The following is a 15,573-nucleotide window of genomic DNA, read 5'->3' on the forward strand; positions in this document are numbered from 1 at the left end:
ATCAGGGAAAAAAGTGTTTGAAGAGACGCAAGTAGAATAGACTGGTTAAAATGGAATGCAGTATTGTTTTGTTTAGAAACAAAACAATACTGCATTCCAGCATCAGAATCTAATCCTGTCTGTTAAACATGTCCTTGTTGGAGCCTGTCTTCAGCTGATATTTTGGGTCATTTTATGCAGACATATAAAAATTCTGAAGGGTGCAAATATTTTTAACAATAGTGTACATGAATGCAGATCACTAGCAAACAGACAGCTGACTTTGGGAAATGTGGAGGAGGTTACTCGAGGGCTTCTGCGTAAGTGAAATATTCAGTAACCGACATTATAAAATAAATAGTGAACTGAGAGGAATGGGCGGCATAATAAAACAAACAACAGTTTCTAACACAACAAAGGGTCTGTCTTTGAAACGATTACAAAAAGGGTTGATGATATCTCACTTTGAAGCAAATTGTTTCAACCTTTATTAAACATAGCTTGCAAGAGATAAATAGTACAAAGTTATTTCCTCCAAAATTAGCTTTTTTTTTTTTTTTTAAACAATGCATAATTGTCAATCAACTGGCAGTATTCAAACAGCATCATTTTCTTTTTTGAAGACCTTTAAATATCAAGTATGTGCAAAAGGTCAGAATTGATGTAGGCAAACAAAAGTTACTTAAAATAGTCTCTGGATTTCATCATCCGTTTCTGCTTCTTCAGATGTTTATTTCAATACTATTCAAAAGGAAATGCTTTACATGAAAATTGAAAATTGATAAAACTGAATTTGCAATTGAATTTTCTCCTGCATTAGCAACACCAAATAGAATATTAAGTCTAAGAGTACAGGGCGAAACATGTTGTATGCAGGTGTTAGCAGAAGAAGTGATCACTGATTCAGGGCGAGCAGCAGCTGTGGCCATTAAAAAGAAAAGATATTTTCAAAAAAAGCAAACCAGTACTTCTGCAGACACAGATGTCGGACTAATGTTGAATCAATCCATTGATTAGGGAATCAAAATGTATTTATCTAGCATTTAGAAAACTTTTGTTAGAAACAATTATTTCAAGTTTCAATGCTTGAACAGTAAACAGTAAATGTGTTAAGAGATGTAATGTGTTTTAGACTGCAGGCTATGTCAGGCTGAACCAGTGATCACTTTACTGAAAACTTGAACAAGTTAAACACAAATTGAATGCATCCATCCAGACCACTTCAAGAAGCAAAGGAAGAGGGAAAAAGTATCCCGAACATTTTGCACATTTGTTACACAATACACAGTGATCACAAAACAAAATGACAAGCTTCACAATATTCATGGCTTTTTGTTTGCTTTTCTACACAATGTACAACCATTTAATTTTTTTTTCAGTACAAGGAAGGAAAATGCTTATGTACAATAAGTCATTATTACTTCAAACCTAGCAAATATTGTCATTTATTTTTATAGACAATACACTTTTTTAAAACTGCAATAAAAAGGAAACAAAAAATCAGCTGAGACAACAGAATGTCCTTTGAAATCTAAAAAGCTATGTTTGACAACAATCCATAGTCCAAATACAAAGGTGTGTGGATGTATCTGCAGGTATTTAAGAGAGAAAAGAGATTTTTTTTTTCTTTTTCTAAATGTATTTAAGCTTTGACTTGGCAGCAAAAGTAGAGATTCATGACACTGTAGATTGTGAATGGCAGTAAAAATGGAAATTTCAGTGGAAATAAATACCAAAATAATATTTTGACTGATGGGAAAATTCTTATCTTTTTATAATCAATGGCTCATTCTGCTATAGTGACAGGTCTGGATTATTCAAGGACAATCAGAATACATTAATTTTTACAAACAACCACCCACAATGGAATTGTGATGATGCAGTGAGGAAGTACAACAGTAACATAGATTACATATAAATAACAGAACCTACTAGAAAAGACTGTTGATAGTTAAAGACTGCAGAATCAGGGATATGTGAAATGAGCACTGTGGTACGAATTAGGATCTATGTATTAGGGTCATATTTTAATTTAGCAGTTTGACAAATGTACATTACCTTAGAAATGTCTTGGGGGCGTTCTAAATGAATATCACTAGATAACAGAAATTTAAGATTGCCCGTTCTAGCAATGCACACATTCCCTTATCAAGATTTTCCTTAAAAATGGTTGAAATTCACTGAGCAAGAAATGATCATGACGGCAAACCTCCCCATAAACATATTGAGCATTTTGATTTTGCTGACACAAATTTCATTTAAAATGAATATGATAATTGGCACAAACTTCTTTGTCCATTTTGCAAAATCTCACTTGTTCATGTAGTATATCCTAAAAGCAAAATAAAAAATAAAATAAAATAAAAATCTGTCATTGTGAAACGATAAAAATTTGAAATATGCAACTTCAACTACTTATGGTACAATAAAATGAGTTGCTGCTACTGTTACCAGGCGACGGCGACTTGCTATATTTTGTGACCTACGTTGAGATTAGATAGATCACGTCATACAGTTATGGATGACATCAAAGTGCACAATATTGTCACCCATCCCCTTGACCCTGTCCTCTGTTTGTAACACAAGATTGGAGAAATAAAAATTACAAAATATTTTGCAGGTACTTGGGGCTTATTTTGCATGAGAGTGTGAGAGACTTGTGAAACACAGGAACAGTGTTACAGATGTTAAACCCTGAATGAGTTACCACTGAGCAATGAAAATAAGTGAAACAGAGAGGAATCCGTAATTGACCTTTGTTGGGGGCAACAAAGTAGTAAAAGTGACCACTACTTCAACATAGTTATGTTAAAACCAGACAAAAACACTCTTCGATATTATCATTTTCTTTCTTTTTTTTATAGCAAGAAGCTACACCATTTTAACCGTTTTCTTAAAACAGGATAATTTTGCATCATCTGACATATTGTGTGACATAGGAGTGCTTTGAGCTAAATGCCAATGTCAAGGTGGTAACATGTCAACTTCCAATAAAACTTTGCAACTTGGGTCTTGACAAATGAAAACACATAATATTAGGTTAAAAAGTATCTATAATCTATTCTGACATACCTTGGACACAACTGTAATTTGTGAGCATTCCAATCATCATATGCTAACTGCATAGAAACAAAAATCAGGATTTTGTTTCACAAAGATCAGTTGTTTGCCAGCTGAACGGGCTCAACTCAACTGGCACAATATGTGTTAGACATGTAGCCCTCTGCCAGTGTTGATGTCATGTCAATGATGAACCTGTTCCGTACCATTTTTGACATTTTTTGTCTGAATGTTCTCCAACAAAAGTTTGTTAACCTGCCTTTTCACACAGATTGGACTTCTGGATCCTTTTGTAAGTCATAAAAACTGCATGTATTTAATTTTCAAGAGCTTGTAGATTAGGTAGAAATGGTTGACAATGTGAAATGTAAAGTGATGCCTTTACTCATTAGTTCTTGACTAATTAGACTGAGATGCGTTGATAAGCTTAAAGTCCTCAATGTAAACTTCTGGCTCTCCATGCTAAATCAGACTGACTGTGTCACCTCTATGTCCTTCTGTAACGATCCATTACAAATACTGCACATTGGCTGAACACTGCTTAGGAGTTACTGCAAACTGATGAACAGTATGTATATGGGAGCAAAATGAAATTTGGATTTCTGTCATAGTCCAACTTGTCAGGACTCTCATCTGAGCCCCGGTGGACAAACTTAAACCATAATCTAACCTGATTTGTAGGGAAGATGTGCTGATTTTGCTGGTTGTGGGTAGATAGTGTCACTCTCACTGAATGTCTGCACTAATAACTCCAAGTGGAAACAGCTCCCTTTGCAACCTCAGCATTACTTAGTGTTGGCCCGTGATTCTGCCACATAGTTTGAAGAATATCTACAAAGATAAATGGAAGTAGTACAATCTAGAAATAAGGGATCTTGCAGGTTTGCATCAGGAAGATAACAAAAATATGTTTGCAAATGCTAATGCTAACTCACATCTTTCAGATTTAAAACCTGCAGCATAAAACCACAGGGGAAAAAAGCATTCATGGCTTGGCCGTGTGATGCATAATGAAATATTCTTGCAATACTTTCCCCACTGTGGGATAAATTAAAGGATTATCCTATCTTATCTTAATGTGACAAAATGGTCAATGCCTCATTATTCTCCAAGAAAAATACAGGTTTTCAAACGGGACCCAATATATTTTTCATGAAAAGGAAAACAACTTATAAAATTGTAGTTTGGTATCAATGAAAGTCATTGATGGATTTTCCAGACAGTGAGTAAATAGGACACTGTACTGGTGCTGGTATATGAACAACAGAACCATCTCTTATGTATACTGGGTTTAAGCTCATCATCCTGGCTACCGGGGATGTGGAAATTGACACTTGAGGTCCAACATTTACAGAGAGCAACACTGCCAACATGAAATTGGGAATAAAGCATTTATCACCCACTTAAAAGAATCACATCATTGATGCTATCTACAATACTCGGGACATCTTGACTCTCTAGCTGACCACCACGAAAAAAAAAAGGCCTTTTTTTTTTTTTCCTAATTGGAAATATGCAAAGTGCTCCTCTAGAGAGAGGAAACTTGCGTGCCAGGCATGCACACAATGATTGATCCATGTCTCATAAAAGATAAAATCCACATCCTTTTTCTCTGAAGCTAGGTATCTATACAGAATCCATACAGGTATTTCATATTTATGCTGATTTTTATCGTCTCCAGGAGCTAAAACCTCTCAGGTATGCCACCATATTAAAAGGAGACGCCGCAAAAAACAAAAAAAAAAAAAAACTAATAAAAAAAACAAAAAAAACAAACACACACACAAACGGAGCACAAGGGATCAAAAAAAGGAAGTAAGGGCCACAACAATCAGAAAACTACCTACAAACACAAATATAAAAAGAATAGGAACCCAGATCTCTAGGTTTCTAGGAAAGAATATCTGTGGTTTAGATGCATAAAATGTGCTTCCACCTTCAGATTTGAGTTTTATTCACTCTCAAAGAAATCGTGATGCCAAGAAGAATTCCTGCTCGAGGTTCAGTTTATAAGTATTGGAATACGAAAGGGGGGCGGGGGAATCATTGGCAGGTACTAAGATAGGATGGGTCCAGTGGGGAAATTCGACTGGCTACTCGCCAAGTGGAGTTGACCATTCCCCTGAATACTTGATATGTCTGCAGATGACGTTGGAAGGGATTCCTCACTGCTGGAATCCGTATTGATGGTCTGGGCAAAAGGGCAGCACTTGTCAGTCCAGGTCAGCTGCTTATAGTCATCTGGACTGTTCAAAGAGGCTTAAATGAAGAAACTGATGAAATCCATTTGATGATGAATGGTGGAAGAAACGCAAAATGCTTTCCAAGCCTTGATTGGTCAGGAATCTCCGTTCCACACATCTGCAACTTTGGGGAGTTATTTCCAGACAACTATGTTGGCATGTACCAGTGTGAACAGCATTACCTATTGTTTATCAGGATTTTTACATTGCTAAAAAGTTGTTAAACTTTATGTTGCCTAGGAACAAGAATGAGCCCTGTTGATCTTCTGTTACTAGGAATAACCACATATAAGTAGAGAAACAAATCCTAAATTGTGGCTTAGTGCCCCAACAATGATTGACTGTATGTACTCAAAAGAAAGGATGGACAGCAGAGAAACAAAAAGTGAATAAACACAAAAAAGCATGAAGAGTAAAAGTAACTGAAACAAAAATGGTAGTTACAGGTATAATAGAGCTACTACAAGCAATAATAAAGGGAATTATAATTGCCAAACAACTCTGACGAAGAAGGTTTTTACTCTAATAGGAACATTTGAGATGCACTGACAGTTTAGTGTCTTTGTCCAACTTGGTGGGTTTTCAAGGGTTGGTTTAGGTAGGCACACGGACAGGCACTGCATGCGATGGGGCAGGGGGTGGGGATATCTGTTCTGGGAGTGCTTCAGAACTGAGTAGGTAGATAGATGGGGGTGTCTTCAGATGGGCAGGAGAGATGGATGGGATTTATTTCTGTCCGGTGATGGACTGCGATATGGATCGAGGTGGGATCATGTCCAACAGGTACTCTCTCTGCCGGTCTGCTAAGCTGGAGCTCTTATGGGCTCCAACTGCTGCTGGGTTCAGATAGGCAATATTTAACCCTGTGGGAAAAAGACAGAAACCTTAGAGCATACTATAAGGTCTATCAACAAATTACTTTAACATCAGCCTTTTGCGCTTCTCATCTCATCTCTCTCATCTTCTACTACTGCTTATCCTCACTAGGGTCCAGGTGGAGTACAGTCTGGACAGGTCGCCAGTCTATCGCAGGGCTAACACAGAGACAAACAACCATCCGCACTCACACTCACACCTAGGGTCAATTTAGAGTCACCAACGAACCTAACGAGCATGTCTTTAGGGGTGGGAGGAAACTGGAGTACCTGGAGAAAACCCACACAGACACAGGAAGAACATGGAAACTCCACTCAGAAAGGCCTGAGTATTCACATTTTGAGTATTCACATTTTTTTAAATATATTTTTTAAATTATTTTAACTGTTCAGCACTTTCTCTGCTTGATAGTTTGCTTGATAGAAATGGGCTTTTCACTCACTAATTATTTCAAGTCACTTAACATGTTTTTGTCCATGTTAAGATACTACTCTGGAAACCTGTGTAACTTGAATATCAATGTTTCAGAAATCTCTCTATTTCAAGTACTACTGATTATTAAAGTGTGGCTACAAGCAGCCCAAAAATGATATGTACAGCTTAACTATCTGCAACTTTAAATAAATATTTTCTACTGAGATAAATATAGTTTGTCATTTGCGTAATGCCATTATTAACATAACGCTATAAATGGTATTTGGTCGTATTTTGTATAACATGTCATTGACAATAGACACAATATTCGCACATTCTGAATGTTAAGTTGTTATTTTTGTTGAGTAAAGTAATAATTCCATTGCTCAGTGTGACTTTTGCTAAGTGTATGACAATAGACTCATTGAATGGGTTCTATGGTTTGAGGGGAGGGGCCTCTGTGGATCATCCCACAGAAACATGATCAGTTTGGGATCTAATGAATTTGGAGGCCAGGTCAACACCTTTTCTTGTATTTTATGTTTGTGTTTTTGCGTGTGCCTGTGTCAGGATGCATCCTGCTGAGGATAGTTGCTGTCATCAAGGGTGTCATTGCTTTGAGTTATGTGTCAGTGGGTAGGGGTCTGGCTAGGTGGGTGGTAATAATAAGTAATAATACATTTTATTTATAATGCCCTTTTCATCAAAGGATCTCAAAGGGCACATGTCTAAGTAACATTCACATGAATACCAGGTCCAAACATTTCCCAACAGAACTCTGAATTGTCACAAGATGGTCAATGTTACTTACTTCTCCTGTTAGTGGTCATAATGCTATGCCTGATGGCTCCAAAAATGGAGGACTTTAGAACAGAGGGCTCAGCACACAGTCTTTACCTTTAGCAAGTATACTGTTCACCATGTCTACAACTGCATCGTTATTGTGTTAGATTCCTAACATTTGCTAATAAGGACTAAACTATGTATGACTGAAGGTCATGACCATAGTCGATGGTCAATAATTATGAAAGTCTATCCTTGTAGAAACTTAATGTTTAAATCAGTTTTCAACCCCCTCAATTGTCAGAGTAAAAAAAAATTTCTTAGCTCATCAATTTCAGTTTGAAGAGGAGAAACATCACATTTCCCATTTCTAGAACTTCATTTAAAAATTAAGTTTCATCAAAGTTACAATTTACAACGTTACAACTGCCTTTTAGTGTTGTCCACGCTATCATAGTATGGTAATACAAATCCATGTGGCCAAGAGACAGCAGTTAACAGAAAATTAGAAGTGTGGTTAAAACTAATCATTTTCTACCTGGGATGTTGTAGATTTGACGACGGCTGTCATGCTGCAGCCTATTGCTGCTACTGCTGCTACTTCCACCACCGCTGCCACAGTGCTTGGCACTTGTCATACCCATGAGGCTGCTGGCCACTGACAGCTGGGAGGCCTGGGCAAAGTTGGACAGGACACCTCGAGCAGAGTTGGATAGACCTCGCTGCAGGGAAGCCTGAGGCTGGGGAGCCTGAGGAGAGAGTGAACAAATGAACACACTGGTCATTAGCAGAAGCAGTGCACTACTGACTTAGGTTAGTTATCACATACAGAGACAGACATTTTCTGCTGAGTGCCTAAACACTGTTGTAAGGTGCAGTGCTACAGTGTACCTGACGGAGGGCATGATGTCGGATCAAGTTTTCAGTCTTGGAGGCATTGGTGCCAGTAGGAGCTGAGCTGGGTGAAAGGGCTGCATGCTGCTGAAGCCGCTGTTCAATCTCCTATGCAAATACACATACATTTAGATGGATTAGTACTTTTCTGAAGATACAAAGGAATTAAAAAGTCTCTACACCCCAGGCATATTGTGCTTCTGTAATGCAAAAAATAAAACCTATATAGTGCAACTGAAAGCCATGGAGGCACATTTTCAGAGAAAAACAAAATGCTTTTTGTGTCTGAATTTGTGTGTACATAATCAAATTTACACTCATGATCTAGTATGCGTGTCTTGGTCGAACAGAGTTTACTTTAAAAAAAGGAACTTTAAAATCCATTTGAAGAGCTTTTTGAATAGATTTCTGATATCTCCTTAGTTGTTGCAACTATAGATGCCAGGGGCCACAAATAGTTGGCACAGCACCAACGGAATCTCACTGTTGAAAGCTATCGCTCAGATGAGGACAAACTCTCTTAATAACTGGAAGACTGTCATGAACAAGGAATATACACTGGCTGGCCAAAAAAAATCACCACCTGGATTCAAGTAAGCAAGTAGGTACGAGGCTCCTTTTGAAAAATTATTTTCAGCTGGCGACAAGATATTTAACACAAACCGATGCAATGAGTAGTTTCTCATTTCTTAAACTGGCTTAAGAACTGTCCAACACATTATTAAAGCTGGAAGGATAGCGGGGAACCATCGGCAACCACTTAAAAGTTTGGTGAAATCAAATTGAAGAAAGACAACAGTAGATCTCAGAACTATGTGTAACATTGAAAGTAAGAGCATTTCCACTCTACATTGTGAACTCAAGGGACTGGGACTGAACAGCTGTGTAGCCTTGAGAAAACCACGACTCAGTCAGTGCGTTTACATGCACGTGAAAAAAACAAATTATTGCCTTAATTGGACTATAACAGGAGAACTTAAGTGCATGTAAACATGTTACTCCGATTAAAACTGGAGGTCTCGTTATCCGATTAAGACGCCCAGATAATGCGATTGGAATTTGATTTTCTCCGGCATGTACATGGTGAATCGCATTTTTCAATTGCATGATGCATGTGCGCAGGCTCCACATCCCTCGTCTGAAGGATAGCACATATCTTACCTGCACAAGAAGTAGTGCGCAGATTACGTAGGAGATTAAAAAATATAGTATTAGCCATCTGGTTGTTGTTTGAAATGCCGGTCTGCCGCATGAATCTTGTTTATTATAAGAGGTAATAGGTAAACTGGAAAGCGAGCCGTATTAATGTGGTATTCATATGGTGGAAGAGTGCCGCAGTGAATGTGTGCTGTAATCAAAGCTAATAGCACACCAATGAAATACTAGAGTGTGCAACCTTTTTTTCAGGTGGTTTTTGGCCAGGCAGTGTATATTGCACAATGGTGACATTGTCAAGAATAGATACCCCTGCAAAATGAATTAAGACAAAGAAAAAAAAACAATTAGGAAGCAACAAGGTTTGTCAGTGCTGTACAACATTAAAGGAGTCACAACTCTGTCCGGCAGCTGCTCCCCACATGAGAGATCCCTCTCCTGTACTCTTCATTTGTCTGGGCTATGGAGCAAAGTGGCAAGATGCAAGTCTTCCCAAAACACATAGTTCAGCTGAACACACCAAAAACACACATCTAGTCTGTCAAAATCAAGTGGGAAGAAAACTGTTTTTAAAAGTTATGTGACCTTATGGCAAATAGTCCTTTGCAACAGTCAAGATTAAATTATCACTGACGTCTCTTGCAATTTGTCCCTCAGATATAAATTCCTTTAAATTATAAAAACAACAGGGTACAAAACACACTATACAAAATAACATTGTTTATGTCTTACTGGGCTGTAAGACTGTAGGAATACTATAAATAAGAAAATAAGACATGGAATAGAAGGATAGTAACCCTGACCTGCTCTTGCTGCAGGGCCTTGACAAAGGCATTCTTCAGCCTATTGGTATGCTCTGCCTTTAGAGCCTTCTTCTGATTGGATGTCATGCACTGCTCACAGAGGATTCGCCCATTCTTCTCTTGCTTCCAGTGGGGAGTAAAGTCAGTACGGCACTGAGCACAGAAGAAAGGCTCCATACGAGCCAGCGTACCTCTGAGTTTACCTATAAAGAACACCCAGCTTTAGCCAATAGTAATACTTGCAGTCAAAAAACAAAACAAGAAGCCCAAGCCCATGGATGTCTTGAACCTATAATGATAGTTCTACTACCCAATTATGAAAGTATAATTATAGATTCAATTTAATCAATAAAAGAAAAATGATGTAGTCCCTTTATGCTATACATGAAACAAATAAAGAATAAACAATCAAATAATAAAACTAAATATATATCTGTGGTATTTGGGCTGGGCAGTATGACAAAAAATGTATGTCACGATATTTTTCAAAATTCTGATGGCATAACAGTATATCATGGTATTTTTTTCATGCATAATTACATGTTCACAATGCGTTCTGAAATTAAACCTGGGGACATTTACAGCTTGTAGATAAAAAAAAAAAAAGATGAAGTGTTATCAAGATGAAATGAAGAAACAGGGACAAACGGTTTCAATTATTTTGGCATATTTATTCATATTTAAACCAGGGCTCTCAAGTTTTGAATTGAGATTTTTTTTGGTTGGGGGAGGGGGCGTGGGCTGTTTAAAGAGCCCACCATGATTCATAAGAAAATATCCTGCATAATTACTAGACTTCATCATAGCAATAATGATAATAATAATGAATTAAGTGATTACCAGATCACAGACTCCTACTTTCAGTTCTCCGCGTGGTTAGTGCACTCCTATTTCACGTGACAATGACAAATAACTAAAAACTAAAAACTATTTTCTGATTGGCCATTGATATTTTCTGATAGGTTAATGATTAAGCAGAGCAGCCAGCCTGTCTCATCTATTCATAGATTACTAGTCTCATTTAAAGTCTATGTGCGGTCAGTTTTATCGTCTTTCGGCATCAGAAATGTCATGTGTGACGTGAGAGCGTGTGAACTTATTGAATGCGTGAGGCTTGAGAGCCTGTAATGTCAACAGCAGCGCGACCAGCTACCGTAATAGCTGTTGTTGTAGTCTGTGCGCAACATTTTTTTTTCCTCATTCATAAAATGCTAAAATCAGGGCTATCAGGGCCCCCGTTTTGAATGACTACAAGTCATTCAAAATGGGGGCTGTCCACAGAAATAAGGGCTATCTGGTACCCTAAAAAAAGACAAACCCACAGGACTGACACTGCACCTTTCAAGTTCTTCTCGTTCTGCCACAAACTTTAAATCTTCACCACACCCCACAGTGATGCAGTCACACTATGCGTGTTTAGAAGCACTACATTGACAATGGTCCGGTCTGAAACAGTCTCTCGCGGCGAAACGCTTCGAACGCTGTATAATCAAATACACCGGTATGCCGGTATATTAAAAACTGATATCATAACGAAATATACCGGTAGTCGGTATGAACCGATACACCGCCCAGCCCTATGTAGTATTATGTGGAGGAACAATTGTCATCTCAGAGCAATGGGAAAGTGGGTGTCATTCCTTACCTTGACTGTCCAGCACACTCTGCACCACCTCCTCTAGGCCCACCATGTAGATGAACTCACTGTTGGCAGCAGAGGGTAGGAAATGAAGAAGAGGGGCTGGAGGTTTAGGCGGCGGGATCTCCAGCAAGGTTTTTTCCAACTGCTTCCTTAAAGCCAGTTTGGCTGCTGCCTGGCTGCTAGACTGGTCAGCAATGCAGCTCACCCCTCCACTGGCTGAGCCAGACATGGTGGACGGGCTGACGGCCGAAGTTCCACCAAGACTGCCCGCCACCCCGCCTGTCCCTGCTGTTGCTTGCATGTGGGCTAGGTTCATGTATATGGCACTGGAGCCTGAGCGCTGGGAAGCTGCCACCTGCTGACTGGCCTGCAGAAAGACACAAATTCTCCATAACTTCCCACAATTTTAAATCTCATCTCATCTTCTACTACCGCTTATCGTCACTGGGGTTACAGGGATTGCTGGAGCCCAATTTTAAGTCAATAAAGTCAAATTTGTGACACGGAATTTTGAGTATTTGGATTGAAAAACTTTTGAAAAATAAGATTATTACTTTATATACCTGTCTCATTTTTCATTACTTGTAGCCAGTTGCCACATGAAAAGAAAATTCTGTCCTGTCTTGTCAGGTATATAAGTGAATTTTGCTATAGTTTGTATAGCGTTGCTATTTGACTGACCTCTCCAACATCAGCAAGGCCAAAGCTGAAAGAAAGTGGGCTAGTACCCAAGCCCACTTAGTTTCAGCTTTGGTCCTGGGGGTGTTCTATCTATATTTGGAACAGTTGATCCCTATAAAATGTGTGTATGATACTACCAAAATTTTTAGGCATCAAAAGTTCCATATCCATGGGATACACATAAAAACTGCACAGTGCGTGTATATAGAGGATAAGGAAAAAAAAAAGATATAAAAAGCAAACAGGATATAAACAAGTAAATCAGAAGGTCAAAAATATAATCAAGTTCTATCTGAATCCTTCCTGAAGTGTAGCGATGGAATCTAGGACTCTTTGAAGGCAGCTGTGCCTTGTGGATCTGCTCCTCTCAAAGAGGCGTTCAAAAGACTGGTTCATTTTGATATTTTTAAGATTCCAGACTGGGGCGTCAACATATTCTTCATTTTTTTGGGGTGGGCAGCTTTAATGGTATGGCCAGCGAAGAGGAATAACATGATTTGACACTGTAGGGACGTGTTATTGGTTTGGCTGACGCCCAGTACCATTCTAATATGATCTCTACTACTGTCAAAGGCTTTGGATCAGGGTCCAACATTGTCCAGCCAAATGAAACAAGGTTATATGGTAGAACTGCATTAGTATTTTCTTAACAAAAATTATTATTATTTTTTATTTATTTATTTTTTTTACTTCCGGAACAGTCTAGGTGTCCAGAATGATCCTAGGCTCACTTTGAAAAAAAGTGTTGTGGGAGTGAACGTTTACTTGGTCCCCCACATAAACTATACTGTATATACTCTTACACTCTTCATCAGATACGGTTGATGCAGATCGCTACTGTGGACTTCACTGAGAGCACAATGTTTGCCTTCACAATGATTGGTGTGGTTAGCTGGGGCTTGGTATGAATCCATACCTGCTGGTAGCTGACAGCATTGGCCAAGCTGCTGGAGCTGGAGCGAGACATCCCAGGTTTGGACGAGAGCCTCTGGCCCTGAAGTTGGGCGGGGTTGGGAGCTATCACCCGCTGAGACATCAGCATGGGTGGCAGGCTAGCACTTGCAGCTGACCGGATGACAGTATGACCCTATAGAAGGAGATAAAGTTTTATGAAAAATGCTTTGTTGTACTGCTGATTCATAACAAACACTTCATGACACTGTTTTTGCACAACCACAGACCAGATATTCCCAGCCAAATACACTCACTTGTCAGTACATTAGGTACACTATTACATTGTGAATGCATTCTAAAGCCCTATTTGCACAGGTTTAGTTTTACCCGGGGACCTCCAGTAATTTCTAACAACCATGGAGGTTGTCTGTGATCTTAATCACGTGCGAATTGCCCACGTCCGTGATTAGTAAAGTAAAAATTACACCGCAAACTACCCATCATCATTCTTGTAACACAGAGGTCCTCTGATAATACTAATCCAGTGTGAATCGACATCTCTGTGATTTAGGGGCGAGTTTTTACATTTTCAAGACTTTTGTTTGATTTGTGACTTTTTTTCTGCTCCTTGTCAGTACAAGGGGCAGTGTTATCAGAGGACCTCTGTGTTATGAGAATTATGGCAGGAGACGAATTATGAAGGATGTTCTATAAATCGCTGAACTATTCACATGTTTAAACGGATGAAATCATTAAATGAATCATTACGCCTGGTTCATAGTCGACGCGAGCGACGCAATGGGTGCCATGGTGTGTTGCTGAATCAAAAAATGTGCCAGTGTCAGATTTTTAACACAATTCGTCACCGTAGGAGGCACTAATGTGTCACCACTGTGTCATACAACAGAAGAAGACTGTTGGAAACAAAAATGGCAGAGGCGGAGAAACTAAGCGAGGTTGTACAGGCACAACCACTTCCCATCCCTACTCTAGAAGACTGACACATAGAATGTGTGGAAATAGAAATTGCTATCACGATGGGAAAGACTTGAAAAAATGTGACGCGCAAGATCGGTACCGTGTTTTTCCTGATTTTGCAACAATTGAATTGAATTTGAATTTGAATTCGAACATAACAGAAATATATTTGAGAGCTGAAAGAAAATAACCAAAGTTTAGTGTATGAAAATGAGTAGGTAGAAGTAAAGCTTATATAACTAACCCTTCCTCAATTATTTATAAATAAATAAAGACAAAAACTAAATGCAGCTTTAAATCAAGATGACACACAATAAAATAATGCACTCCTCCTCAGCAGATATTTTTGGACTTTACCTCAGAGCTGTTCATAGAGATAATAATATCTCAATAAATGGCTCTGTTGCTGCCCCCTGGTGTGTCAGTGGTATATCAGATTTCACTTATGGCTTGTGTGTCTCATGTCCACTGTTTACACCATGAATGGACATGTGTCGCTCAGGCTGACTACGAACCGGGCCTATGAACGCATTATTTTATGTGTTCATCTGCAAAGGTGCAGCTGATTTAAATACCACCAGGCTGTTGGTAATTTCTTCCCTGCTATAAATAGTATCAAAAACATATTTTTATCATCCATTAGATTTTGCAAAGTAATTAAAATGGTGTCTGCAAGGCAGTGAGGCGGAAAGTAGCAGAGACATAACAACAGAACGGAAATTTCAGTAAATACAGAGTTTGTTTATCCTGTGTGAATGCGCCACATGAAACACAGATGTAGGGGGTAATATCTGAATCACAGGACATCCTCAGGTAAAACTTACTATATCAATATTACTATGTTGCACTAAATGTTCAGTGGTAGTTATCATTTGTTCAAAACAACAGAGAGCAGTTGATTCAACTACGTTTTGATCTTGGAGGCTGTGGTTTATAGTATTGTACCAATACATGTTACTGTTACATCAACAGCCCCATTTTAGTTAGAAGGCTAGAGTAGATAACAGGAACACCATTGTGTATAATTAATTACAGCTTATCAGTAGCACAAACAACATGCTCCAAAATGATCCTCCCGATGAATGACCACCTTTCTTATGCTATTTCAACATAAACTGAATTTAATAATAACTAATGATAATATATTTTATTTGTGGGTGTCTTCCTGAGG

At 38.6% G+C, this 15,573-nt stretch overlaps 1 protein-coding gene across 1 annotated transcript in view; it reads right to left on the minus strand.

The window, feature by feature from the left end:
• Positions 1 to 437: 437 nt before the first annotated feature.
• gatad2b (GATA zinc finger domain containing 2B) overlaps positions 438 to 15,573 on the minus strand; it is a 54,243-nt gene continuing 39,107 nt past the window's right edge. Inside the window, exons 6-11 of the mRNA XM_047604762.1 lie at positions 13,447 to 13,617; positions 11,853 to 12,216; positions 10,208 to 10,410; positions 8,247 to 8,357; positions 7,894 to 8,104; positions 438 to 6,145 (exon numbers count right to left, since the gene is read on the minus strand). Coding sequence (XP_047460718.1) covers positions 6,009 to 6,145; positions 7,894 to 8,104; positions 8,247 to 8,357; positions 10,208 to 10,410; positions 11,853 to 12,216; positions 13,447 to 13,617 — 1,197 coding nt within the window. The 3' untranslated portion in view covers positions 438 to 6,008. The remainder of the gene's footprint in view (positions 6,146 to 7,893; positions 8,105 to 8,246; positions 8,358 to 10,207; positions 10,411 to 11,852; positions 12,217 to 13,446; positions 13,618 to 15,573) is intronic.

The sequence above is a fragment of the Mugil cephalus genome, chromosome 14, assembly GCF_022458985.1.
Source record: "Mugil cephalus isolate CIBA_MC_2020 chromosome 14, CIBA_Mcephalus_1.1, whole genome shotgun sequence".
In the NCBI taxonomy this organism is placed as follows: Eukaryota; Metazoa; Chordata; class Actinopteri; order Mugiliformes; family Mugilidae; genus Mugil; species Mugil cephalus.